The sequence below is a fragment of the Schistocerca americana genome, chromosome X (genome assembly GCF_021461395.2).
Source record: "Schistocerca americana isolate TAMUIC-IGC-003095 chromosome X, iqSchAmer2.1, whole genome shotgun sequence".
In the NCBI taxonomy this organism is placed as follows: domain Eukaryota; kingdom Metazoa; phylum Arthropoda; class Insecta; order Orthoptera; family Acrididae; genus Schistocerca; species Schistocerca americana.
Window position 1 is genome coordinate 545158326 of NC_060130.1, and position 26431 is coordinate 545184756.

Here is a 26431-nt window from a genome sequence, read left to right on the forward strand (position 1 = left end):
TCCGTTGGATCTTCTCTATCGTTTCTATCAACCCTATCTGGTACGGATCCCACACTGCTGAGCAGTATTCAAGCAGTGGCCGAACAAGCGTACTGTAACCTACTTCCTTTGTTTTCGGATTGCATTTCCTTAGGATTCTTCCAATGAATCTGCCTGGAATCTGCTTTACCGACGGTCAACTTTATATGATCATTCCATTTTAAATCACTCCTAATGCGTACTCCCAGATAATTTATGGAATTTACTGCTTCCAGTTGCTGACCTGCTATTTTGTAGCTAAATGATAAGGGAACTATCTTTCTATGTATTCGCGGCACATTACACTTGTCTACATTGAGATTGAATTGCGATTCCCTGCACCATGCGTCAATTCGCTGCAGATCCTCCTGCATTTCAGTACAATTTTCCATTGTTACAACCTCTCGATACACCACAGCATCATCTGCAAAAAGCCTCAGTGAACTTCCGATGTCATCCACAAGGTCATTTATGTATATTGTGAATAGCAACGGTCCTATGACACTCCCCTGCGGCACACCTGAAATCACTCTTACTTCGGAAGACTTCTCTCCATTGAGAATGACATGCTGCGTTCTGTTATCTAAGAACTCTTCAATTCAATCACACAATTGTTCTGATAGTCCATATGCTCTTACTTTGTTCATTAAACGACTGTGGGGAACTGTATCGAACGCCTTGCGGAAGTCAAGAGACACGGCATCTACCTGTGAACCCGTGTCTATGGCCCTCTGAGTCTCATGGACGAATAGCGCAAGCTGGGTTTCACAAGACCGTCTTTTTCGAAACCCATGCTGATTCCTACAGAGTAGATTTCTAGTCTCCAGAAAAGTCATTATACCCGAACATAATACGTGTTCCAAAATTCTACAACTGATCGACGTTAGAGATATTGGTGTATAGTTCTGCACATCTGTTCGACGTCCCTTCTTGAAAACGGGGATGACCTGTGCCCTTTTCCAATCCTTTGGAACGCTATGCTCTTCTAGAGACCTAGATGGCGCTGTAATAGTCACAAACGTGTAAGTACGTGGTATCACGTAACATTCCGCCAGTGCCGACGGTATTTGCTTCGTGATACATTACCCATGTTAAAATGGACCGTTTACCAATTGCGGAAAAGGTCGATATCGTGTTGATGTATGGCTATTGTGATCAAAATCCCCAACGGGCGTGTGCTATGTATGCTGCTCGGTATCCTGGACGACATCATCTAAGTGTCCGGACCGTTCGCCGGATAGTTACGTTATTTAAGGAAACAGGAAATGTTCAGCTACATGTGAAACGTCAACCACTACCTGCAGCAAATGATGATGCCCAAGTAGGTGTTTTAGCAGCTGTCGCGGCTAATCCGCACATCAGTAGCAGACAAACTGCGCGAGAATCGGGAATCTCAAAAACGTCGGTGTTGAGAATGCTTCATCGACATCGACTGCACCCGTACCATATTTCTATGCACTAGGAATTGCATGACGACGACTTTGAACGTCGTGTACAGTTCTGCCACTGGGCACAAGAGAAATTACGGGACGATGACAGATCTTTTGCACGCGTTCTATTTAGCGACGAAGCGTCATTCACCAACAGGGGTAACGTAAACCGGCACAATATGCACTATTGCGCAACGGAAAATCCACGATGGCTGCGGCCTTGGCGGGTTAATGTATGGTGTGGCATTATGGGAGGAAGGATAATTGGCCCCCATTTTATCAATGGTTATCTAAATGGTGCAATGTATTCTGATTTCCTACGTAATGTTCTCCTGATGTTACTACAAGATGTTTCACTGCATGACAGAATGGCAATGTACTTCCAACATGATGGATGTCCGGCACATAGCTCGCTTGTGGTTGAAGCGGTATTGAATAGCATATTTCATGACAGGTGGATTGGTCGTCGAAGCACCATATCATGGCCCGCACGTTCACCAGATCTGACGTCCCCGGATTTCTTTCTGTGGGGAAAGCTGAAGAATATTTGCTATCGTGATTCACCGATAACGCCTGACAACATGCGTTAGCGCATTGTCAATGCATGTGCGAACATTACGGAAGGCGAACTACTCGCTGTTGAGAGGAATGTCGCTACTCGTATTGCCAAATGCATTGGGGTTGACGGACATCATTTTGAGCATTTATTGCATTAATGTGGTATTTACAGGTAATCATTCTGTAACAGCATGCGTTCTCAGAAATGATAAGTTCACAAAGGTACATGTATCACATTGTAACAACCGAAACAAAATGTTCAAACGTACTTACGTTCTGTATTTTAATTTTAAAAAACCTACCTGTTACCAACTGTTCGTCTAAAATTGTGAGCCATAAGTTTGCGACTATTACAGCGCCATCTGTCACAAAGCGAAAAAAGTGGTCCAACTAAAACATTCATATTTCTTTACGCACTACACGAATATATAATGAAAAATGGGGATTCCTATTTAAAAAAACTCAGTTGATATCCGTTTGACCTAATTATTTTTGGAACGAGTAGAGTTTACATGCACAAAGCATATATATAGTTTGTGCATGTGAACTCTACTCGTTCCAAAAATAATTGCTTTGGTTACATACAAGGACAGAGGACAGAAGTTACACGAGCGACTAATATTTTCCCGTAAGGATATGAAATACACAATCGATTAACACTGAATGAAGTGCGGTCTAATTCTGTACAAAAAAAAAAAAAAAAAAAAAAAGAAGGGCAAAGAGAAGTCATCGGCTCACAGTTTCTCTCTTAAACATTCATTTACGTTTCTTTCTTTACCAGTGCTACCAATACTACCGGTAATCCTACCATTCATTACGTCATTTACGTATTGTGTCAAAACTAACGAATCTTATTTTTGGTAGAGCGCAACACTAGTCTGGCGTATGCTCTGATATACCAATGTCGCATGGATATTGGCTCCAACAAAGTTCCACTACACTCTCCAAATCCTTGAACCAACGCACTCCAGCTCGGTTTCCGCATCCGTTTACTTTCCCGCATACGAATTCTTTACCATCTCACCTAACTCTCACCTCTCCTCGCTCGCATTTAATACTTCTATACATCCTAATCTATGCTCTAACTCGACTCCAGTAATACTATTGTCCCCTTTCTAATTTACAATCCTGGTAGGTTGCTGCATCTATACCGACACATTTGTACAACCGTACACTTACACTCACTCCAAATCTTTTCCACAGAATTTTCAAACGACATTCTCTCCTAGACAAAGGAATTTGCCACAATACTTGTTCACCTTATCAACTAGCAGTTCTTCTCATCTATTTCACCCCAAATCGTGGTTTCTCTTCCCTCTCCATCTTTCCCCATCCGTTTACTCTTCATCCTATGTCCCTGCTCACATCCCAATCCCCGACTCCCTCTCACATCCCACTAACCCCGTAAGTACGTTCTGTTATCTCCATAGACACTACCCAAAGAAGCCCAATGTTTGTAACTCACCCTACAACTCTACAAAAAACATCACATTTCCGCTCCACTAAATATTTCCGGTAGTGCTGGTTCTACAACTTTTTACTGAAATGGCAGTGCTTCTTTTTAGAGCGGCATCTGTCTGCAACGACTTTTAAATATTCCCTAAAGGATTCTGTTTTACCTTTAAGTTTTTTGTTTTAATTAAAAACAAAGAAAATAAAACAGTTTCATTTTATAAACAGGTAAATCCCATCCACGAACTTCATCTTTTTACAAATTTTAAAACATTTGAAAATATTTCCCCATTTAATTATTTTTTTGTCTTATGTATATTCGAAATCATTTTCTGGAGACTGGGACGTTTGTACAACTGGAAGCCCATCCCACGTCCATACGGCATGAGCGGAATGACACAACAATAAAGAAAAAAATTGTTCAGACACGTACATATTCGGATCTGGAACTCGTTCAGAAGATGATGAGTTGACAATAATGTAGGCAACAGATTTAAGTAGTTACAGTATGTACTTTCTGTGTAAGGCATAAAAGCCGGCCAGAGTGGCCGAGCGGTTCTAGGCGCTACAGTCTGCAACCGCGCGACCGCTACGGTCGCAGGTTCGAATCCTGCCTCGGGCATGGTTGTGTGTGATGTCGTTAGGTTAGTTAGATTTAAGCAGTTTTAAGTTCTAGGGGACTGATGACCTGAGACTTTAAGTCCCATAGTGCTCAGAGCCATTTGAACCATTTTTAAGGCATAAAAAAGTTGATTTATGCGCATTGCAACAGCCAGAAAGAATGGTCCAAATGAATCCAAAGCGAGAGTGAATAAAATAGTGAATCAGAAAGAAAGCAATGAGGACTGCAGGGAGTCGATGTAGGTATTCGCCAAGCAGCATGACGTACGTGCTGGTTTAAATCGTCCTCTTCTGTAAAAAGTAAGGTCAGTGTGACGCTAGTCTTACGCAACAATTCGGCTCGTACAGAGCATACCGCTACACCAGCGATACTTGTGAAAATAGTAAATAAATGTGGGATGCATGTGTGTCGAACTACAAAATCAGATTGCAGCAAAAAATTGATGACTCCCATTTACTGAACATAGTCGTAACAGGTGATAGAGCTGGGTCGGTTTTAATCAAACTTGGTAGGTCCCTATGCATAGCATCTCTTGCTGCCTGTAAAAACTAATGTGGGGTTAATGGTTCAAATGGCTCTGAGCACTATGGGACTTAACATCTTAGGTCATAAGTCCCCTTGAACTTAGAACTACTTAAACCTAACTAACCTAAGGACATCACACACACCCATGCCCGAGGCAGGATTCGAACCTGCGACCGTAGCAGTCCCGCGGTTCCGGACTGCAGCGCCAGAACCGCTAGACCACCGCGGCCGGCAATGTGAGGTTAAGAACCGCCTACCTTTCAAAGGGGTGTGGGTGGGAGGGCTCGGGTGAAAAAGAACCTTAGCTCAGTACAAGCAAATAAACAGACTATATTGATCCAGTACTTGAGAACGAGTGCACTTAGTGACTTGTAACCAAGCTTAGACATAATTTTAAACCTTTGCGAGACTTTTACTCGCTGATTAAAGGAAAAAAGTTTATCACTTACTATATTTTCTCTGTTTATGCCGTAAAACTGTCGTATCAGGTATAACCTTTTAATTGATTACTTCTGCATTACTTACACTAACAGCATCAAATTTTTCGGGCAATATTCACACATCCCACTGAATGCACCTGGAAAAAGATATCGTTGTACGTCACATAGTTCAGGAGATATGGCCTCATAAACACTGGGGTGCGTGAAAAACTGCAGCGTCATACATGATGTTTAAATTTATTATTTCTTTGCTACTAGCTCTATTAGTAATACATTTCGTAGACAACAGCCACATATACACTGGATGTACCTGCAAAATTATATCATTTTACAGTACATAGTTCATGGGATAAGACTTCATAAACAATGAGCTGAGTGAAGCCGAAACTGCAGGACGAAATTCGATAGAGATACAAGTGAAATGTGTGTACAAATACGTGTAAAATGTGTTAAGCATATGTGAAATACAGGGTTAGCACGAAGTCTTGCCCTGATTATAAAAATTTATAACAGAATAACCGTTTGTCATATTAAGTTAAATTTGATGCCTTTACATAGGTCAATGTTACTAGTTTTTTTTAAAGACCACTTACGTTAGTAAACCTCAACTTGTGCTCCCTTGGAAGCGCGGAGAATGTCGAGGCGGTATTCCAGTTCCCGCCAGGTGTTTCGTAACATGTGTTTTGTCACAGTACCCACAGCAGATTGTATCCTAGCCTTCAGTTCGTCGACGTCGGCAACTGGTGTGACAAAGACTCTGTCCTTGATATAGCCCCAGAAAAAAAAGTCAAGGGGCGTAATGTCTGGAGAGCGTGGTGGCCAGGGTGTTGGATTGGAAGGAACGATCCAACACCCACTCTACGACCATTGCAAAGTACGAGTGGCACGTTGCCAGAACAGAGTACACTCCCTCACTTTGCTGCAGAGCACAGTTTTGCTACGGTAAAGATAACAGGTGCATCACATTGTGGGAATGAAATGGCACGGCAATTGGAAACGTATTTCAAAGCTGAAGTACGCAGGACAGTACGAGTCTTGTGACCAAAACGTCTAAACTGCACATAGATTCGCCGTGAAATTCTGGCGGTTTATGGACCAAATGCAACGTCGAGTTCAGTAGTAATGAAATGGTGCCAACAATTTGACGAAGGCCGCAGAGGCATTGGTTCAAATGGTTCAAATGGCTCTGAGCACTATGGGACTTAGCATCGGAGGTCATCAGTCCCCTAGAACTTAGAACTACTTCAACCTAAGGACATCACGCACACCCATGCCCGAGGCAGGATTCGAACCTGCGACCCTAACGGTGGCGCGGTTCCAAACTGAAGCGCCTAGAACCGCTAGACCACCGCGGCCGGCAAAGGCATTGGTGATACTGGTCGGGAAGGTCGTCGACATCGACCACAGACGACAATGATTGGGCAGTCGAGGAACTGTGTCGCAGCAATCAGATTTGTGGAGTATGATGGCGTTAACAGAGCGGTCTGCGAATGAATCCGTGACCAACGAGCGTATTTCTATTGACGGGGAATTGAAAGATTGGTAGAAAGTTCTTACTATTGTTTACAGAGACTCGGTGACTACGTTGCAAAATAGTGCCATGTATCTGTGTCACTTTGAAGCGTAGTGCAATAGGAAGGATGATTGAGTTTAGCGTCCCATCGACATCGAGATCATTAGTGTCGGAGCTCACGCTCGGATGACGTCAAAGATGGGGAAGGAAATTGGCCGTGCCCTTTTCAAAGGAAGCATCGCGGCATTTTCGTTGAACGATTTAGGGAAGTCAAGGAAAACCTAAATCTGGATGGCCGGATTCGGGTTTGAACCGTTGTCGTCCCGAATGCGAGTCCAAAGAGCCTTCTCGCGCGGCAAGCGTACTGCAGCATTCATTAAAAGTTACTTGGCTTGCTATAATAATGCGTAACTTTCTGTAGTCTCCTAGTCATTTCGCTCCGAGATGCGGCAGGGAGAACGTCAGCACGCTACGATGGTGTAAACACTTCCTACTGGGCTTGTGATCGCGCTGTGTAAACAGTGATAGTTCGTACTGGCATTTGATAAAGTTGTACAAGCTCCGCCACATCGTTAACCTTTGCTACGCTGCGATCACCAACGTGTCGACGCCACCCAAGAAGGAACCATCACCTACCAACATGTAAGATGGACTGATAACTTATACATAACTATCGACAAAGTGCCTTTCACCTTATTTATTAAAATTAGAGACACAAATCTAGGCAGGCTCCACCGTATGGCGCTAGGCACACTTACTGGACGGAAATGTGAGTCATTATTCGAGTACATAATCAGTACGACGGAAGGGAAAAACCCTGTGAAAAATGAGACTGTGTCAGGATTAACTGGAAATACCGTGTTTCAACATTATTTCTTAGATAAAGTAAATTTGGAGATCTATATTCGGAGGTTCTTCACTACTAAACAAGGCATCGTCAATAATGTTAAAATTTCCCTTACGGAGGATGAATTGCTAATGGAAGTAACTTGTTGCTATGCAGTTATTGCCATGAGGCTTTTTGGTAAAATTTATTTAATCGTTTGGCTAGGGCCCCCCGTCGGGCAGACCGTTCGCCGGGTGCCGGTCTTTCAATTTGACGCCACATCGATGACCTGCAGTCGATGAGAATAGCACAACACCCAGTCCCTGGGCGGAGAAAATTCCCCGACCCAAGCGGGAATCGAACCCGAGCCCAGAGGATTGACAGTCCGTCACGCTAATCATTCAGCTACCGGGAAAAACGTAACAAATCCATCAGCAGTTTAGCGTTGTGACATTTAGATCACACCGGCGATATGTCTAAATTCGACAGCGTGCTTCGTTCAACATCTCGCCACTCATTTCATCCCTGATTCTTCTTCAGATGTGATAATATTCCATCTCTAATTATCCTCCCTGCATCTGGAGAATAAGCCGTGCGCTGTCACTCCGGAACAGAATGGCTGTATACACGAAAAAGTCCCCACTTTCTAGGGTTGTAAGTAAAGGAAGCAGGCTCTTCTCTGCGCTCTTCAAACGCTGCTAAACCTCCGGATGCGTTAAGTAAATCTCCCATATTTTTTCCAAAAAGAAACCGTTCCTGTCCAGAAACATGTAATGAAAAGAGCATTCATGAGCAATAAGACACTGTGTGTAGTTGCACAAGGGAACACAAAAATAAGCTGACGGAAAAAAATCACATCACCAAAAAATAGTTAATGTAGTGTTAAAATTTCGGGAATACATTTATCTAGGTAACATATGTAAGTGAACAACATTACAAGATTACAGGTAAGCGTTACAGATAAGTCATTGCAAACGTGAAATGCTTGTACGTTTATAACCAGTGTAAACGCCAGAATGTTGAATGCAACCATGCAGACGTAAATGAATTGTGTTGTACTGGTGCCGGATGTCAGTTTGTGGGATGGGGTTTCATGCCTGTTGCACTTAGTCCGTCAATACAGGGACGGTTAACGCTGGTTGCGCATGACACTGGAGTGTCGTCCGATTATGTACCATATGTCCTCGACTGGAGACAGATCTGGTGGTCGGACAGCCCAACATGTATACAGCCTGTAGAGCATGTTGGGTTACAACAGACGTATGAGGGCCAGTGTTACCCTGTTGGAAGACACTCCCTGGAATGCTGTTCAGGAATGGCAGCACAGTAGGTCGGATCGCCAGACTGACGTACAAATTTACAGTGAGGATAACCACGAAAAGTGCTCCTGCTGTCATGCGAAGTCGCACTCCAGACCATATCTCCAGGTGTAGGTCCAGTGTGTCTAGCACGCAGACACGTTGGTTGCATGCCCTCAAGTGGTCTCCTTCTAACCAACACACGGCTATCACCGGCACCGAGGTAGATCCAGCTTTCATCAGAAAACACAACAGAACTCCACCCTCTCCTCCAATAAGCTCTGGCTTGACACCACTGAAGTTGCAAAAGCGGTGGCTTGGGGTCAGTGGAATGCACGCAACAGGGCGTCTGGCTCGGAGCTGCCCTTGAAGTAACCGATTTGTAACAACTGCTGCCGATATTGCTGCAGATGTAGAACGATGCGTCAGAGCCATGCGCAGACCATGATGGTCTTTCCTTTCCGTAGTGCCACGTGGCCGTCGGGAGCCCGGTCTTCTTGCGACCGAACATTCTCGTGACCACCGGTGCCATGTCATGTACAATGGCTACATTTCTGTTAAGTATTTCTGCAGTATATCAGAAAGAATATCCAGCTTCTCGTAGCCTTATTACACGACCTCATTCAGACGCAGTGAGGTGCTGATAATGGCGTCTTTGTAGCCTTAAAGGCATTCTTGACTAACATCAACTCGCCACATCCAATCTCAAAGGTAACTAATGCCCACGACCGTTGCAGCTTGTATTTAAAGCAAACTTGATTCGCATCCTCATAGTCCGGCTACTACCGCCACTCTTATGCGACTGGCGCGAAATCTGAATAAACATCATCTTTAAAATGTAGAAACACGCCTACCAACTTTCGTTTATGTCACACATCTCCTTTCCGGTGTTGTGATTTTTTTCCGTCTGTTTATGTCTCACATGAAAATCTGATGATACTCTTCCCATTCTCATTATACACTCCTGGAAATTGAAATAAGAACACCGTGAATTCATTGTCCCAGGAAGGGGAAACTTTATTGACACATTCCTGGGGTCAGATACATCACATGATCACACTGACAGAACCACAGGCACATAGACACAGGCAACAGAGCATGCACAATGTCGGCACTAGTACAGTGTATATCCACCTTTCGCAGCAATGCAGGCTGCTATTCTCCCATGGAGACGATCGTAGAGATGCTGGATGTAGTCCTGTGGAACGGCTTGCCATGCCATTTCCACCTGGCGCCTCAGTTGGACCAGCGTTCGTGCTGGACGTGCAGACCGCGTGAGACGACGCTTCATCCAGTCCCAAATATGCTCAATGGGGGACAGATCCGGAGATCTTGCTGGCCAGGGTAGTTGACTTACACCTTCTAGAGCACGTTGGGTGGCACGGGATACATGCGGACGTGCATTGTCCTGTTGGAACAGCAAGTTCCCTTGCCGGTCTAGGAATGGTAGAACGATGGGTTCGATGACGGTTTGGATGTACCGTGCACTATTCAGTGTCCCCTCGACGATCACCAGTGGTGTACGGCCAGTGTAGGAGATCGCTCCCCACACCATGATGCCGGGTGTTGGCCCTGTGTGCCTCGGTCGTATGCAGTCCTGCAGTGCTGGACGTGCAGACCGCGTGAGACGACGCTTCATCCAGTCCCAAATATGCTCAATGGGGGACAGATCCGGAGATCTTGCTGGCCAGGGTAGTTGACTTACACCTTCTAGAGCACGTTGGGTGGCACGGGATACATGCGGACGTGCATTGTCCTGTTGGAACAGCAAGTTCCCTTGCCGGTCTAGGAATGGTAGAACGATGGGTTCGATGACGGTTTGGATGTACCGTGCACTATTCAGTGTCCCCTCGACGATCACCAGTGGTGTACGGCCAGTGTAGGAGATCGCTCCCCACACCATGATGCCGGGTGTTGGCCCTGTGTGCCTCGGTCGTATGCAGTCCTGATTGTGGCGCTCACCTGCACGGCGCCAAACACGCATACGACCATCATTGGCACCAAGGCAGAAGCGACTCTCATCGCTGAAGACGACACGTCTCCATTCGTCCCTCCATTCACGCCTGTCGCGACACCACTGGAGGCGGGCTGCACGATGTTGGGGCGTGAGCGGAAGACGGCCTAACGGTGTGCGGGACCGTAGCCCAGCTTCATGGAGACGGTTGCGAATGGTCCTCGCCGATACCCCAGGAGCAACAGTGTCCCTAATTTGCTGGGAAGTGGCGGTGCGGTCCCCTACGGCACTGCGTAGGATCCTACGGTCTTGGCGTGCATCCGTGCGTCGCTGCGGTCCGGTCCCAGGTCGACGGGCACGTGCACCTTCCGCCGACCACTGGCGACAACATCGATGTACTGTGGAGACCTCACGCCCCACGTGTTGAGCAATTCGGCGGTACGTCCACCCGGCCTCCCGCATGCCCACTATACGCCCTCGATCAAAGTCCGTCAACTGCACATACGGTTCACGTCCACGCTGTCGCGGCATGCTACCAGTGTTAAAGACTGCGATGGAGCTCCGTATGCCACGGCAAACTGGCTGACACTGACGGCGGCGGTGCACAAATGCTGCGCAGCTAGCGCCATTCGACGGCCAACACCGCGGTTCCTGGTGTGTCCGCTGTGCCGTGCGTGTGATCATTGCTTGTACAGCCCTCTCGCAGTGCTCGGAGCAAGTATGGTGGGTCTGACACACCGGTGTCAATGTGTTCTTTTTTCCATTTCCAGGAGTGTATAATACCTATGTTATGTTATGTTAACCAGGGACCTAGAAACGACGGAGAGGATCCGTCCCCGCCGCAGCCGCAGTGGTCCGCAACCCCACTTCACCTTTCCGACGCCCCACTCCGAACCCAGGGTTATTGTGCGGTTCGGCCCCCGGTGGTGCCCCCAGGGAACGTCCCACACCAGACGAGTGTAACCCCTATGTTTGCGTGGTAGAGTAATGGTGGTGTACGCGTACATGGAGAACTTGTTTGACCAACAATCGCCGACATAGTGTAACTGAGGCGCAATAAGAGGCTCCAGCGCGCATTCGCCCAGGCAGATGGAAAACTGCCTAAAAACCATCCACAGACTGGCCGGCTCACCGGACCTGGACACAAATCCGCCGGGCGGATTTGTGCCGGGGACTGGCGCTCATTCCCGCCCGGAAAGCCGTGTGTTAGACTGCACGGCCAACCGGGCGGGCATACAATACCTAAATGGCACAGCAAATAAAGGCGGTAAGGTTATAATGCTGTTTAAAATCCAAATAAAATAAGTTATAATCACGAGCATTGTTTATTTTACACAGGAAGCGTTTGAGGTGTAAAAAGTTGCATTTATATCATATATTATTAGACCATATAGATCGGCATTTTTTGCGAAATATGGTGGCTGTCTTGTACAATGTAACTACAAAACATAGGTTGTTTCGCTATTCCTGTTACAAACTTCTAGGTGGTTTACAGGAAACTCTGTAGATTAACTTTGAATAAGAAACCCATGTCCGGAAATGTACCGTTTGAGTATAAAATAGGCGTGAAAAAAAACCACCTTAGAAGCTCTAGCTTCACGGTACGCACAGAAACGGGTTCCACATACTTTACGGTCGTGCAACAAGTACTGGTGGGGTTAATGGCAGATTTGTCAGCGCCACATCGCCAGAAAGTGTGATTCCAACATTATGGCGCACCCACGCATTTTACCCGTAGCGTCCGCCAACATCTCAAGCAAACATGACGTAAAAGGTGGATAGGTCGAGGCGGACCATCTCCTTGGCCACTGTGGTCGCCAGATTTAAATCCTCTCCACTTTTTCTTGTGGGACCATATGAAGAATATTGTGTGTGCGACTATGGGCGTTACCACGGGTGATGAGGAGGGGGACGTGTCGTCCCCTCATATTTTTTGAAATTCTGTTTCAATTTTTTAAACCTTACTTGTCAAATAATGGCACCGTGAGTCCGTGAAGCGGGAGATGTTCCGATCTTTAAACTTATTTTACATCCAACCGAAACATTCCCGGACATGGGTTCCTTATGAAAACTTTATTAAGCCCCTCTGTAACCTCTGGAAGCCTGTAACAGGAATTATGAAACATCCTGTACGAGGTATGATCAAAAAGTAACGAGATTTTTGTAATTTTGCGGGCTTTATAATTCTAGTTTCAAATTTTTTTATCTTATTGGTACACATGTTTTTGATGTATGTATGCATTCTCTGCTGTTTTGAATATTTAATTTATTACTGACAGCCGAAAAGGTTACAAGTGTTCCTGAGCGCTCGGCAAATTTTTACTTTCGAAAAAGGAGGATCAAGGCATTTACATTAAATTTCGCTTTAAAAATGAAATAAAGTACAGTACTGCATTCGATATGTTGACTGTTGCTTTTGGCGAATCTAATATCAGTAAGGCAAGAGTTTACGAGTGGTATAAACGTTTCAAAGAAGGTCGAGAAGACCTTGAAAAAGACGATCGCATTGGACGCTCTAGCTCATCAGTTACTGACAACAACGTGGAAGAAGTAAAGCAAATGTTTCTGGAAAATAACCGAACTACCATGAGAGAGGTTGCAGATGATGTCGGTATATCCTTTGGCTCACGCCAAGAAGTTTTTCGGATGTTTTGGGCATGAAACGTGTATCATCAAAGTTTGTTCCCAAATTGTTGAATTTCGACTAAAAACGACGTCGCGTAGACAGCGTAAATATCGAAGGACAGATGTCCAGGCTGTCACAGGGCGTTAAAATACAGCTACGGCGGCAGATGAAACTTTGTGCCTGACCAGGTTCGAATTCGGATTCGTGGTGTTTTTTCTTTCGGACATGTCCGAAAGAGCAGACGCCACACGTATATGCATATACAGGGTGTTTCAGGAGTAATAGTAGAAATTTAGCAGGTGGTAGTATAGACCAATTGCATAAAAAATTCCATATAAATGTGTCCACTATTTATTGAATACAGAGATACAGCTGTTAGTACGCAACCCTAAGAAACTCAAAGCAAGGGCAAATGACTTTCAGAGTTGATTTTCGAAAATTCCCCAACCATCTTCCGTGCGCTTTTGACTTCTCTTGTAACTCTTCTAGGGTCGTCTTTGCGTTCTTTTATGAGGGCTGCACTATTCATACTCCAAACGATCAAATCGGCTAGTGGGTTTACTTTTTCTTTGTAGACTTCGCCTTTCAACCATCTCCACAAGCATAATTCCAAAGGGATAAGGTTTGGGGTCCTTGGTAGGCAAGAAAAGTGCCCACATCTCCTGATCCATCTTCCAGGAAATGTTAGGTTTGGATGATGTATCACCTGACGACTAGAATGTGCAGGTGTCCCGTCATGCTGGAGGAACATACACATTCTTGTAGCCAAAGGAGCCTCTTTCAATAATGCTGCAAGCTCATTTTCAAGGAAGTGTGGACAACGGGGTCCTGTAAGGACCATCCAACAAAACGAAAATGCATTGAACCCAGCTGTATGTACTCAATAAAAATTGGACACATGTTATGTGGCATTTTTTCTGCAAGTTTTCTATAGTACCATCTCCTACAATATTTACTATTCCTCCTGTACCATCCTGTATAATTATTTAGGTCTCGACGGGCCATCGAAAGCTTTCAGTGATAGACTCACGTCATCGTCCAAACCCTCGCGGTAGCTGCGAGCGAGTGGAACAATGGACAGGGTGGAGGGGGGAGGGTACTGCGTATGTGGTATGCGGCAAAGATGGGAACTTGCGTCTGACGAGCAGCGTGTGTTTGATAGGTCCTGCAGGCAGGTTGGCCGTTGTGTCCCGATAGTGCGTTATTTATTTTTCCGTCACCCTTTTGCCTGTTATGAGTTATGTTCTACAAGGAACGCACGCCACTGGAAGCCGCAATCTGTAATTTATTGCCGCGCGGGATTAGCCGAGCGGTCTGAGGCGCTGCAGTCATGGACTGTGCGGCTGGTCCTGGCGGAGGTTCGAGTCCTCCCTTGGGCATGGGTGTGTTTGCTTGTTCTTAGGATAATTTAGGTTAAGTAGTGTGTAAGCTTAGGGACTGATGACCTTAGCAGTTAAGTCCCATAAGGTTTCACACACCTTTGAACATTTTTTTTGGTAATTTATTTTACCTTAATTACCACTTCAGTTTTGTTCTACAACTTAAGGCATATATGGGAACAAACATGGAATACATGGGAATAATGGATTTACAAAAGTGACAGGTATGGGGGAGGCATTGTGGCCAGGCCTCGGATCTTCGACCCCTGCCCTCTTTGCCTCCGCCTGCCTGTTACTGAAAGTGTTCTCAAAGCCAATAAAATAAAAAAAAAAATGTTGCAATAAATGTGAGCGGGTGGCAGGTATGGGGAAAAAATAAAAAAATAAAAAAGTGAAAAAATAAAAAAATAGTGCAATGGGCAGCGCGTCTGCCTAGTAAGCAGGTCGTCCAGGTTCGAACCCCGGTCGAGTATAAACTTTAATCTGCCGTCGTTGCCGTGTTTCAACGTCCAGTGACAGTGTGGACGTCTGTCATTCGATATTTAAGATGCAATTGTTTTTTGAGGCAATACACGTAATTTTCCAACATTTGTCTTGCCATCATTGTAACGGGACTTCAACGGCATCCATTCCTTAGTCATTGCTTTGTGATGGCGCTAGCTCATGTCATATACATGCAAATCAGATTGTAGCGCATATTTAGTCAACTAACGAATGGTCAGTATACAAGTATTTACGAACAGTAGACGCAGGATTGCAGCGAGCTGATCACTTAACCAAGTGCAACATAGAATACCTGCGTAGTGAGTCATTTCAGCTACATAGCTGACGATAATATTTTTCAAGCAGTTCACTGCAGAATTAATTTAATGCCCGCACCACGATCTCTGTAATCATACTGTATCATTAGCAGCTCGTGAATAGAATACTGTGTTCGTTAAATCAGATGCCAAATAAAGTGAAGCGGCGACGCCATCACACTATCTTTACTTAGGTAGTCAGTGTTAGATTACGTGCTCCACCATTAGCATTATTGTAAGCAGTTTGACAGCATAAGACCACCACGTCCACTGACAACCTGTACCTTTATCATCACACAGTTCTTACACGCAGTGATTAAAAATTGCTGATGTTTGTCAAGAATAGTGGAAAGCGCCTCATGAATGTGAAGTTCCACTTACTTTACGCTTAGGACAGAGATAATCCTAAATAACAGTAAGAGGTTACCCAGCGTAGGGAAGAGTCCACGTATTGTATCGAGTTCTTGCAGTTTGATATTAATGTAGTTCCAGATAGTTTCACAGTAACGGATTCTTTTGGCTATCGAAATACTCATATGGGAATTATCTAAGTGTAGTTGCTTGAACACTAACTACCTTAATAACACACCATTTTGGATTGTATATGACTCGGAAAGCGACGTTAATTTGACGTTTCCGTCCGACTCCTGACGACTTGCTGAATAAAGCCTGAAGTGCACTCACAGTTGTGTTGCCTGCAACATGAATTCTGTAAAGTGTTGAGGCGGCTGGCAGTCATTGTTGAATACAGACATGTGCAAATATCTTCACTGTTCTAGGGGGACTCGTTTTTGTTGCATTTTTTCCATACCGTAATTAGCACAATAACATAAGGCTTATTTCGCTGAAGAACATAATACCCGCAAGTCCTTAAATAAGAATCTGCTAGCGTCAGTAATGCATGAAAGGAAACAGATTGCTGGACAAAAGAATGGAGAGCTTCCTAATTTTTGCGTTTCCGATAGGGCCTACAATAAGAATGTGGTCTCATATTATACCTCATAACCCAAACTATTTATTTTTCACTTCATACTAAAACAAAAGCTATGACATGAGAGGAGGAAATGACTTACATGCTTCTCAGAAACTTTGGTTTTTTGTTTGTTTTCTCATTTTATACTAAAACAATGGCGTTGATATGAGAGGAGGAAATGAAGTATACGCTTCCAAGACATAATATTCCCTTGTGTGCTACTACTGCGTGCATGAAAGCTCTGCATTTAATTTTTGTGTGTTGGATAAATTTTGATGTCACCTCACATTACTTTGTGAGAAGGTTCCTATTTTCTTGGGATTCAGATAGAGTGGACATGTCATAACTGGTTAATATTCTGATGACTAATGACATGATACCCGTTCCAGTTGCTCCATTGCAGCTGTGAGTAGTCTCACGTTGGTTACTATAAGAACACTCAGGTAGTGATGTCCGCTCACTGCAGTCAGAGCCAAGGTGATTTCTTTCTGTTTATGGCGAAACGTCTGCTGCAGTGTCCATGCTCAGCCAACATAAACAAATCGCGGTGGCATTGAGCACTGCTAATCGGTGCACTTGTCGTGAGCTGCGACAAGAGCGCGCTGTCTCTGCTAACGATATTATGGAGTTATTACATCTTACTTAACGAAATATGCAGGAAATGTGTTGAGTGAAGTCCGCAGCTCGTGGTCGTGCGGTAGCGTTCTCGCTTCCCGCGCCCGGGTTCCCGGGTTCGATTCCCGGCGGGGTCAGGGATTTTCCTTGCCTCGTGATGACTGGGTGTTGTGTGATGTCCTTAGGTTAGTTAGGTGTAAGTAGTTCTAAGTTCTAGGGGACTGATGACCATAGATGTTAAGTCCCATAGTGCTCAGAGCCATTTGAACCATTTTTTGTTGGGTAAAAATTCAGTTTTTAGCAACTATCCACTGCATTGTAAGCAGTTCTAAGTTCTAGGGGACTGATGACCATAGATGTTAAGTCCCATAGTGCTCAGAGCCATTTGAACCATTTTTTTTGTTGGGTAAAAATTCAGTTTTTAGTAACTATCCACTGCATTAAAATACTTTACAGTTATATTTGATGCAATGTTTATTGTTGCCTGTCTCTGTAATGTTAATAGTTTTGATTCAGATTGTGCGTGAGCACGAAAACAAACAAACAAACAAACACAAACACAAACACACACACACACACACACGCACACACACACACACAAACACACACACAGATTCATCGCCGGCCGCGGTGGTCTAGCGGTTCTAGGCGCTCAGTCCGGAACCGCGCGACTGCTACGGTCGCAGGTTCGAATCCTGCCTTGGGCATGGCTGCGTGTGATGTCCATAGGTTGGTTAGGTTTAAGTAGTTCTAAGTTCTAGGGGACTGATGACCACAGATGTTAAGTCCCATAGTGCTCAGAACCATTTGAACCATTTGAACACAGAGTCATCGATTCCAGTGAGAGTGACGGCTGCTGTCTGTTGAACAACACTGCGACCGAAAGGTGTCTCAGTTGTTGGCAACAAATTCCAGCTGTGATGGATACACCCTTGGGGAAGAGTTCGTAGTGCAAAACACACTTTTGGAGCTATCAGATGGAAAATATTATGTTCACACTACTCCTTGTTCCAGTTTACGTCTTTTGGTTCAGCCTTTCATTTATTCTTATAAAGTTAACGTTAAAGGCATCATAACACGTCACCAGTAACAATATTGCATAGGAATGCTCAATGAGTGACATGATGACGTTCAAGCGAAACTGCAATTATAGCCGTCCGGAACCACGCGGCTGCTACGGTTGCAGGTTCGAATCCTGCCTCGGGCATGGATATATGACGTCTTAGGATAGTTAGGTTTAAGTAGTTCTAAGTCTAGGGGACTGATGACCTCAAATGTTAAGTACAAAGTGCTTAGAGCCATTTGAACCATTTTTTGCAATAATAGTCACTACGTTGATTTTTGTTGTTTCAAATTACATCAAGCAGTACTCCTACACCACACGTCTGAGCCTTGCCTATTGAATGCAAATGCCGCAGGATGGCCTATATCAGTAGTCGAGACTTCCTTAATGTGCAAAATCATTCATGCCAGAACGATCTTTGTTGAAACAAGAATATCTTCTTCTGCATATTTTCCCCAAAAGTACTCGCTCCATATACAATTCAAATCTTCTGAGCTGCCTCCTCTGCATTCACCCCTCTATTATACCAAAATTAAATATTGTGTTCCAGATGTTACACCTTTTTCCACTTCCGAAGCAATTTTACAACGCTTAACCGTAGTTCATGATTTTCAAGTATGCAAAAATCCAGTGCTTAACTGCAAATTGATAACTGAAAGTTCAAATTCGAAAATGACAGTTGATACATACACTGAGAGCGTCGCGCCGCGTTTACCTGGGCGGCGCGGCGCCCGATTTCAGGCGGCGGGTGGCGTCTGGCCCGTGGCCGTAGACGCTGCAGCGTGAGGAAATGCTCGACCGTAAGCTGTTTTGATCGCGACGCAGCCACTAGCTGTCCTGCGGAATTGTTTCTGGAAGTATTTGTTATTATTGGTGGGTGGAATGTGTGGCGAATGACTTCGATGTTCAATTAGACTCATAACTTTAGACGAGGGCCGAAATATGGTAAAAAAAAGAGATACAGTTGGGCGCGAACACGTGATTTTAAACTTAGAATACACGACTATTACCACTTTTTTAATTAGGCCCTGAGAGAGGGGTCGGGGTCAAAGAGGTCTGGCCTCCGTATCCCACTCACACCCTCCCAGAGCCGAGGAAGGAAAGGGGTTCGACAGGACCAAGAGAACTTAATTGGATCAAATTCATTTATTTATAAGTATACATATATATTTTTCATGTATTTATATATTTTTATATTTTTGATCATTTCTTATTCTTGTTTTTGTTACTTTTAACTGAATCCTACAACCGCCACCAGAAGCTTCCGAGACGTCTTCGCGCAATGAATGTAAGGGCGACTCCCTCTAAACCGTTTCACTGAGGATCAATCGTGTGCCGTGAATCATCTCCAAGTGTGCCTTCTAGTAGTCGGAACGCCCCAATGGGCACGAGGAGCCTCTAATAATGCGCCTAAATAATTCGATTGTCGTGCACGGTACAATGCATGGTGGCGGAACGCCTCATGAGTTGAAACTTCCTGGCAGATTAAAACTGTGTGCCCGACCGAGACTCGAACTCGGGACCTTTGCCTTTCGCGGGCAAGTGCTCTACCATCTGAGCTACCGAAGCACGACTCACGCCCGGTGCTCACAGCTTTACTTCTGCCAGTATCTCGTCTCCTACCTTCCAAACTTTACAGAAGCTCTCCTGCGAACCTTGCAGAACTAGCACTCCTGAAAGAAAGGATATAGCGGAGACATGGCTTAGCCACAGCCTGGGGGATGCTTCCAGAATGAAATTTTCACTCTGCAGCGGAGTGTGCGCTGATATGAAACTTCCTGGCAGATTAAAACTGTGTGCCAGACCGAGACTCGAACTCGGGACCTTTGCCTTTCGCGGGCAAGTGCTCTACCATCTGAGCTACCGAAGCACGACTCACGCCCGGTCCTCCACATCTTTACTTCTGCCAGTATCTCGTCTCCTACCTTCCAAACTGTACAGAAGCTCTCCTGCGAACCAGTTTGGAAGGTAGGTGACGAGATACTGGCAGAAGTAAAGCTGTGAGCACCGGGCGTGAGTCGTGCTTCGGTAGCTCAGATGGTAGAGCACTTGCCCGCGAAAGGCAAAGGTCCCGAGTTCGAGTCTCGGTCGGGCACACAGTTTTAATCTGCCAGGAAGTTTCATATCAGCGCACACTCCGCTGCAGAGTGAAAATCTCATTCTGGCCTCATGAGTTGTCGTCAGGTGGATCCACAAGTCCAGAGCGTTTTCGGGCGCGGCTTGCAAAATATAATACAGCACCATGCCTCTCAGCCAGTTGACGGCGTTCGTTCTGGTAGTGGGAAAGTAGGCTGTATGTGGGTGTAAGAGTTCGTGCGGCTTGATGGACTCTGGCCGTTGTCGCAACAGGAACGCCAGCATACGTTGTACACACAGCATATGTCAGGCGGTGCGCGTCCGAATCGACGACTGCACAGTGCGGACACAAAGGGTCGTCAGCGAGATGTATGGAATGGAGGCTCTGGCGTGTGGCTAATTTGACGTTCACCACCACATACCACAAGGAATGAGCGTATGTCGGCAGGTATGGGGTGTGGACGCCTCGCCACACCTTGGTCCAGGGGATGGTTGGGTGTTGTTGTTCGACGTTGTTATGGGGTTGTCGAGACTTATAGATGCGGTAGTAATCTCTCGTTCTCGGTGCCCTCGTCGTCGGTAGATTCTCGGTCATGTAGCTCAGTTCGACTAGGAAGTCGCGGATGTGGGTGAGAGACGGAGCTATGTAGCCCACGGCGACCGGTGGACGAAGATCTCGCGGCGCGACGATCTGTAGCAGCGTACCAGTCAAACTGTTGTTGGGCAGGGTCCACGCGAGCCGCATCGTCCTTAGGTACAATTCCCGCGCGCGGTTGTGGACGTGAGTCAACCACAGGCCCCCTGCCAGTGGAGGCTTCGTTAAAGTAGTGTAGCGAACTTTGAAGATATGACCTGCGCTCACTACTGTCCGTACGCCAACTTTAAAGTGTGGGCCACGGAGACTGTCAGAGGAAGAATGTGCGCAAAATAATTAAGTTTGGGCGCTAGGTAAGTGTTGCCGTAACGCGTTGGAGAATCATATCCATGTTACGGAGGGAACCTTTAGGAAGGGGATCTCTGTTGGGTGTAGAAGGCCTCTTCCGACATCCATATATGTCGTCTTGCGCATGTTGACGACGCTGCCCGATACCGCGCCGTAGAAGCACAACCATTGAAGCGTCGCGTGGATTTCATCGGCCGAACGCGCCAAGAACACCACGTCATCTGCGAAGGCAGCACATCGGAAGGTGACGTCTCGAATGCAGATGCCTTCTAGTCGTTGGCGAAGGTCAAGCAGTGCAGGTTCGAGGGCCGCCGCGAATAAGACTCCTGATAAAGGACATCCCTGTCGCACCGACCGTCCAAGAATGATGTGTTCAGTCTGGTTGCCGTTGATCATAATCAGGGAGCGCGCCCCATGGATTAACCGTGAGATCACCCTTGCTGACGTCTGCGAGAGACCCACGCGTTTGAGCACAGCGCGAGGGAAACTGTGGTTGATACGATCAAAGGCGTGATCAAAATCGACAGCGACAAGAGCGCCTCGGAGGCAGCAGGCCGCCGCCAGCACCTAGACGTCGCGGTAGGCGCCAGAAGCCCTGTGGATGTTGTTGTCACCGCCTAAACATCTCTGGTCAGGAGGGATCATCTGTCCGATGGTGGTCTGAAGTCGTGTGCGGAGGATGCGGGCGAAAAGTTTATTATCTGCGTCCAGGAGCGTAAGAGGACGATAGTCTTGACAGTGATGAGGACTGCTCGGTTTGGGAATTGGTATCTGAATCCACTGAGCGCCCATCAGGGGGTAGAAGGCGCGGTAGAATTCGTTTGGTAAGCCACCTGGCCCCCGTGAAGGAGATGCCACATGTGTAGCGCCAGATCTCGCACGAGTGCCCGTAGTGCCGGGCATGTAGAGTAGTGTGGTGTTTGGTCTGCTGGATCCAAGACACTATTAAAATAGCCGCCTATAATGTAGTGGTCCGTATTCCAATTCATGAGTGGGGCAATTTCGTCGGAATAAAAGGTGACCCTTTCTCTTCAATAAGATGACCCTGGGGGTGTGTAAACATTGACAACGCGGACTGCTCCAACCATGACGGCAACACCTCGTGCAGATGGCAGATACGTAATTTCCGATGCCTCGATGCCGTCGCGTAATAGGATGGCGGTTCCACCGGCACCGTCGCTTGATGGGATGCTGCAGGCTGTGTATCCATAAATGTCCAATTGTAGCTCTGGTTGGACTTCTTGAAGGAGGGTGATATCCAGATCCGCCGCCCAGAGCATATCATGGTACAGGCGCGTTTTGATGACTGTGCCCATACGGTAGCATTGGGACAACTAAATGCGGAAGTAGATACAAATGGCGGCCTCTCGGTGATAATGGGGCCGCTTTGCTACCCTTCCTTTCTCGCAAGTATCTTTACCGCGCCCCTTCTGCGCGTGTTAGGCTCTCCCCATGTGGGGCGCCGGTCCCGTATGGCGAAGGAGTGTCAAGGGTGTCTAGTGCGTCTTCTGCCTCCATTTCAGCACCCAGTCACCGAGCGGGGAAGTGGTCGTTGACGGCGCGTCGTCATGGGCGTTGGGCTCCATCACCTGGTCTTTGTTCTGAGGGGCTCCAGTCATGGCAAGGTCTGGGCTGGGTGAGGCCACCGTTCTGTCTGTGGTGTCGGATGCGTGCCTTGGGGTGGAGCTGGTAGATTTCGCTGGCAACGACGCGTCAGAGACGGCGTCGGCAGCGTGCTCCCTTTCTCCGGCCTGTTGTCTTCCGTCGAGAGGCGGCGTTTCTTTATATTTCCGCGTCCGTGTGTCCGCTCCCGTCGAAGGGGTGGGGTCAGTACCTTCAGCCATGCGGCCAGCGTCCGGAACCGACGCCTCTGATTCGGTGGTTTGTGGTGCTGGTGGTGGTTGCGGGCGTTGTGTCTTTCAAGGGCGTCTCGTCGTGCGGTGCCGCAGTCACGGCGTCGTCGGCGGCTGAGCTCGCGTGAGTATTGCACTGCAGCATCGGAGCGGCATCTGTGCACACCGGCCGCACCGCTTCCACGTACGTAATCGGTAATGCGATTGGCACATGTGTCTGTAGTGGTTCCGCACGAGGCACCTGGACAAGGTGACGCTGGAGGCAGTTGGATCGGACATTACCCTCCTATCTACAGCCGGCACACGTCCACGGTTGTCCGTCATAAATAATAATGGCTCGGCAACCTCTGATGAACACGTACGACGGCACGTGTTTGCGGAGTTCGATGCGTACCTGTCGGACGCCATTGAGCACGCCATAGGTTACAAAGGTGTTCCATTTCTCTTCTGTGTAGCTTAGGACCGTTCCATATGGCCGCAACGCGTCAGTAACGAGCGCTGCCGGGACTTCGAACGGCAGTTCGAATATGCGCACCGTGCGCACACCCATACCCGAGTTGTCCACGGTTACCATGATTACGTTACCGTCAGAGTGGCGAAAGCGGTAGTCTTTGGTGGAACGTCGCACTAGGTTGTCACACACCTCTTCGTTTCTCACCTAGAGATAGACTATAATGGAAGTGATAGACAGGTATGCCTATCAGCTAGTGGGGATCGACATGCATGTCGTCTCTCAGAAACCGTTCGATTTCATAAGCCTTTCGACGCGCGTAGGAATAGTCGAACGTGAGTTTCACCGTCGCCTGGCGGTAAGAGAACGCCGTATCTAGTGAGAGCTCTAAATTACAACAGCGAACGCAGTACTCGCAGCGAATAAACAAACACGTGCGGAGCGCTGCTCAGCGCGCCGCGCGTCCTAACCTTGTCACGGCTAAATGCCGCCTCATACGACTAGACCACGGGCGGACACAACACGATAACATCTCGCAAGTAGACGACACTTCCTCTTGACACTCCCGCATCTTACAGTGATGCCAGATTGCGAAGATTGCCGGACTTAGCGTTTTCAGGGGCAGTCGGTATTATTGGCCACCTGAAGTGAACGACTCGGACTTAAGTCTCCGTGGCTGCTGGCCGGCGGTCAGTTTTTATGTCTAAGACTGTACATAGATGGTACGGCGGACAGGATAAGTAGCAGACTGCGGCTGTTTACAGATGATGCTGTCTTGTACGGGAAGGTGTTGACGTTGAATGACTGCATGAGGGTACAAAATGACTTAGACAAAATTTCTGGTTAGTGTGATGAATGGCAGCTAGTTCTAAATGTAGAAAAATATAAGTCAGTGCAGATGAGTAGGGAAACAAACTGATAATGTTCGAATATAGCATTAGTAGTGTGCTGCTTGACACGGTCATGTCGATTAAATATCAAAGCGTAACGTTGCAAAGGAATATGATATGGAATGAGCACGTAACAATTGTGGCAGGGAAGGCGAATGGTCGACTTCGGTTTATTGGAGAAATGTTTGTAAAGTATGGTTCATCCGTAAAGGAGACCATATACAGGACACTAATGCAACCCGTTGTTGAGTACTGTTCGAGTGTTTTAAATCCATCCCAGGTCGGAATGAAGGAAGATATCGACGCAACTCAGCAGTGGGCTGCTATATTTGTTACCGGTAGGTTCGAACAATACGCAGGTATTACGGAGATGGTTCGGGAATTCAATTTGGAATCACTGGAGGGAAGTCGACATTCTTTTCGATGAGCACTATCGAGAAAATTTAGAGAACCAGCATTTGAGGCTGACTGCAGAACGATTCTACGGTCGCCAACGTATATTTCGAGTAAGGACCACGAAGATAAACTAAGAGAAGTTAGGGCACGCACAGGGGCAAATAAATAGTCGTTTTTCCCTCGCAGTATTTGCGAGTGGAATCGGAAAGGAAATGACTAGTAGTGGTACAGGTTACCCTCCGCGGAGTATGTGTGTAGATGTAGACGAATGTGTCACTTCAAAAAATGGTGTAGTAAGACAGAAGGAGAAAATATTCAGAATATCAGAAAAGCACAAATATATAAAAACACGTGTAGATGTTAAAGAAACTGCAAGGGAAACGTAAATCGGTATAGCAAGTGTGTACTGACCGAGCGACAGTGTGCGACAAACGCACACTGTGCGGAAGCCTCGTCTACATTTGCTGGGATTCATTTGCTACAGTACTCTACCGAAAGTCAGTGCACTGAGGATATATATGAAGGGAGAAGTGGGAACTCGTAATATTAAAATGTTCATTACCTAGCGGATCGTAGCTCCCGAAAATGCATACATCAGCTATTGAATATCCAAATGTCGCTCCCTCCCGTGCGAGTGCGCAACAGGTAGCCGTAGCTGGCAGACCGTACTTCTGCTGTCGCCTACAGATGTCAGCAACAGTTGCTCCCACGTGTATTTGTTTACTGTAGTCTTGACGTCAGACACGCGTTGTAGTTATCTTTCTTTTAAGCTGTAAGTTCAAATGGTTCAAATGGCTCTGAGCACTATGGGACTCAACATCTGAGGTCATCAGTCCCCTAGGACTTAGAACTACTTAAACCTAACTAAGCTAAGGACATCACACACATCCATGCACGAGGCAGGATTCGAACCTGCGACCGTAGCGGTCTCGCGGTTCCAGACTGAATTGCCTAGAACCGCTCGGCCACCCCGGCCGGCTAAGCTGTAAGTCATTGTTCTGCATTCACCATGAGTGGGTTGTTAGTATATTCGAAAAGTTATTACAAAAGTAGAGTGTCTGAATTAGTGTTATGACAGTATTACTCGTACTAAATCGTAGAAGTTTTGATCTTATGTGAAAACAGTGAAAGGCAAGGTTTGTCGACAAGGCAGGAACATACAGTGTTTTACTTTAATACTCGACCACCTTAGTACGTCAAAATTTCATCAGTATATTGCAGAAAATAGTACATAATGATACGCAGAAAACATTTTAATAAAAACATAAACTTGTTTTGCGATAAGAAATATTTTCGGCAATATCGCACGCCTAGCGTCATGTTGCCTCACGTTAATACAGGGCCGTCTAGAGCACGGTCGTATTTCCCGAGTTTGAAATAACGAGAAATGTTTTGTATACACAAAATTTCTTCCTCTATAGTCCAGCTGTGGTCTTTTCATAGGTACTGCAGTCCTAGATGAGAATTGCGTCGAAAGATCTACAACAGGTTTGTCAATCTGTGCCGGTTGGTGCTCTGTTGTAATAAGAAGGATGATTCGAGCAGGAAACTACGAGTTTTTTCCAATATCTCCCTTTATTTTTAGCGAAATCATGCTTCGATACAGGTATGTAGAAGGAATCGGCTAAATAGCACATCACGCAGATTTAGTGATAAATGTCTCGTCGAGAGTAAGCTATAGGGAAATCCACGCCAATGTGTGTTCAAAATAGCAGATGAACTAAGTTCGA

At 46.3% G+C, this 26431-nt stretch overlaps 1 protein-coding gene across 1 annotated transcript in view; it reads right to left on the reverse strand.

Annotated features, from left to right (window-relative positions):
- LOC124556146 (serine/arginine repetitive matrix protein 1-like) overlaps positions 1 to 26431 on the reverse strand; it is a 290854-nt gene that overhangs the window by 50448 nt on the left and 213975 nt on the right. Inside the window, exon 4 of the mRNA XM_047130159.1 lies at positions 22946 to 23100. Within this exon, the coding sequence (XP_046986115.1) occupies positions 22946 to 23100 (155 nt within the window). The remainder of the gene's footprint in view (positions 1 to 22945; positions 23101 to 26431) is intronic.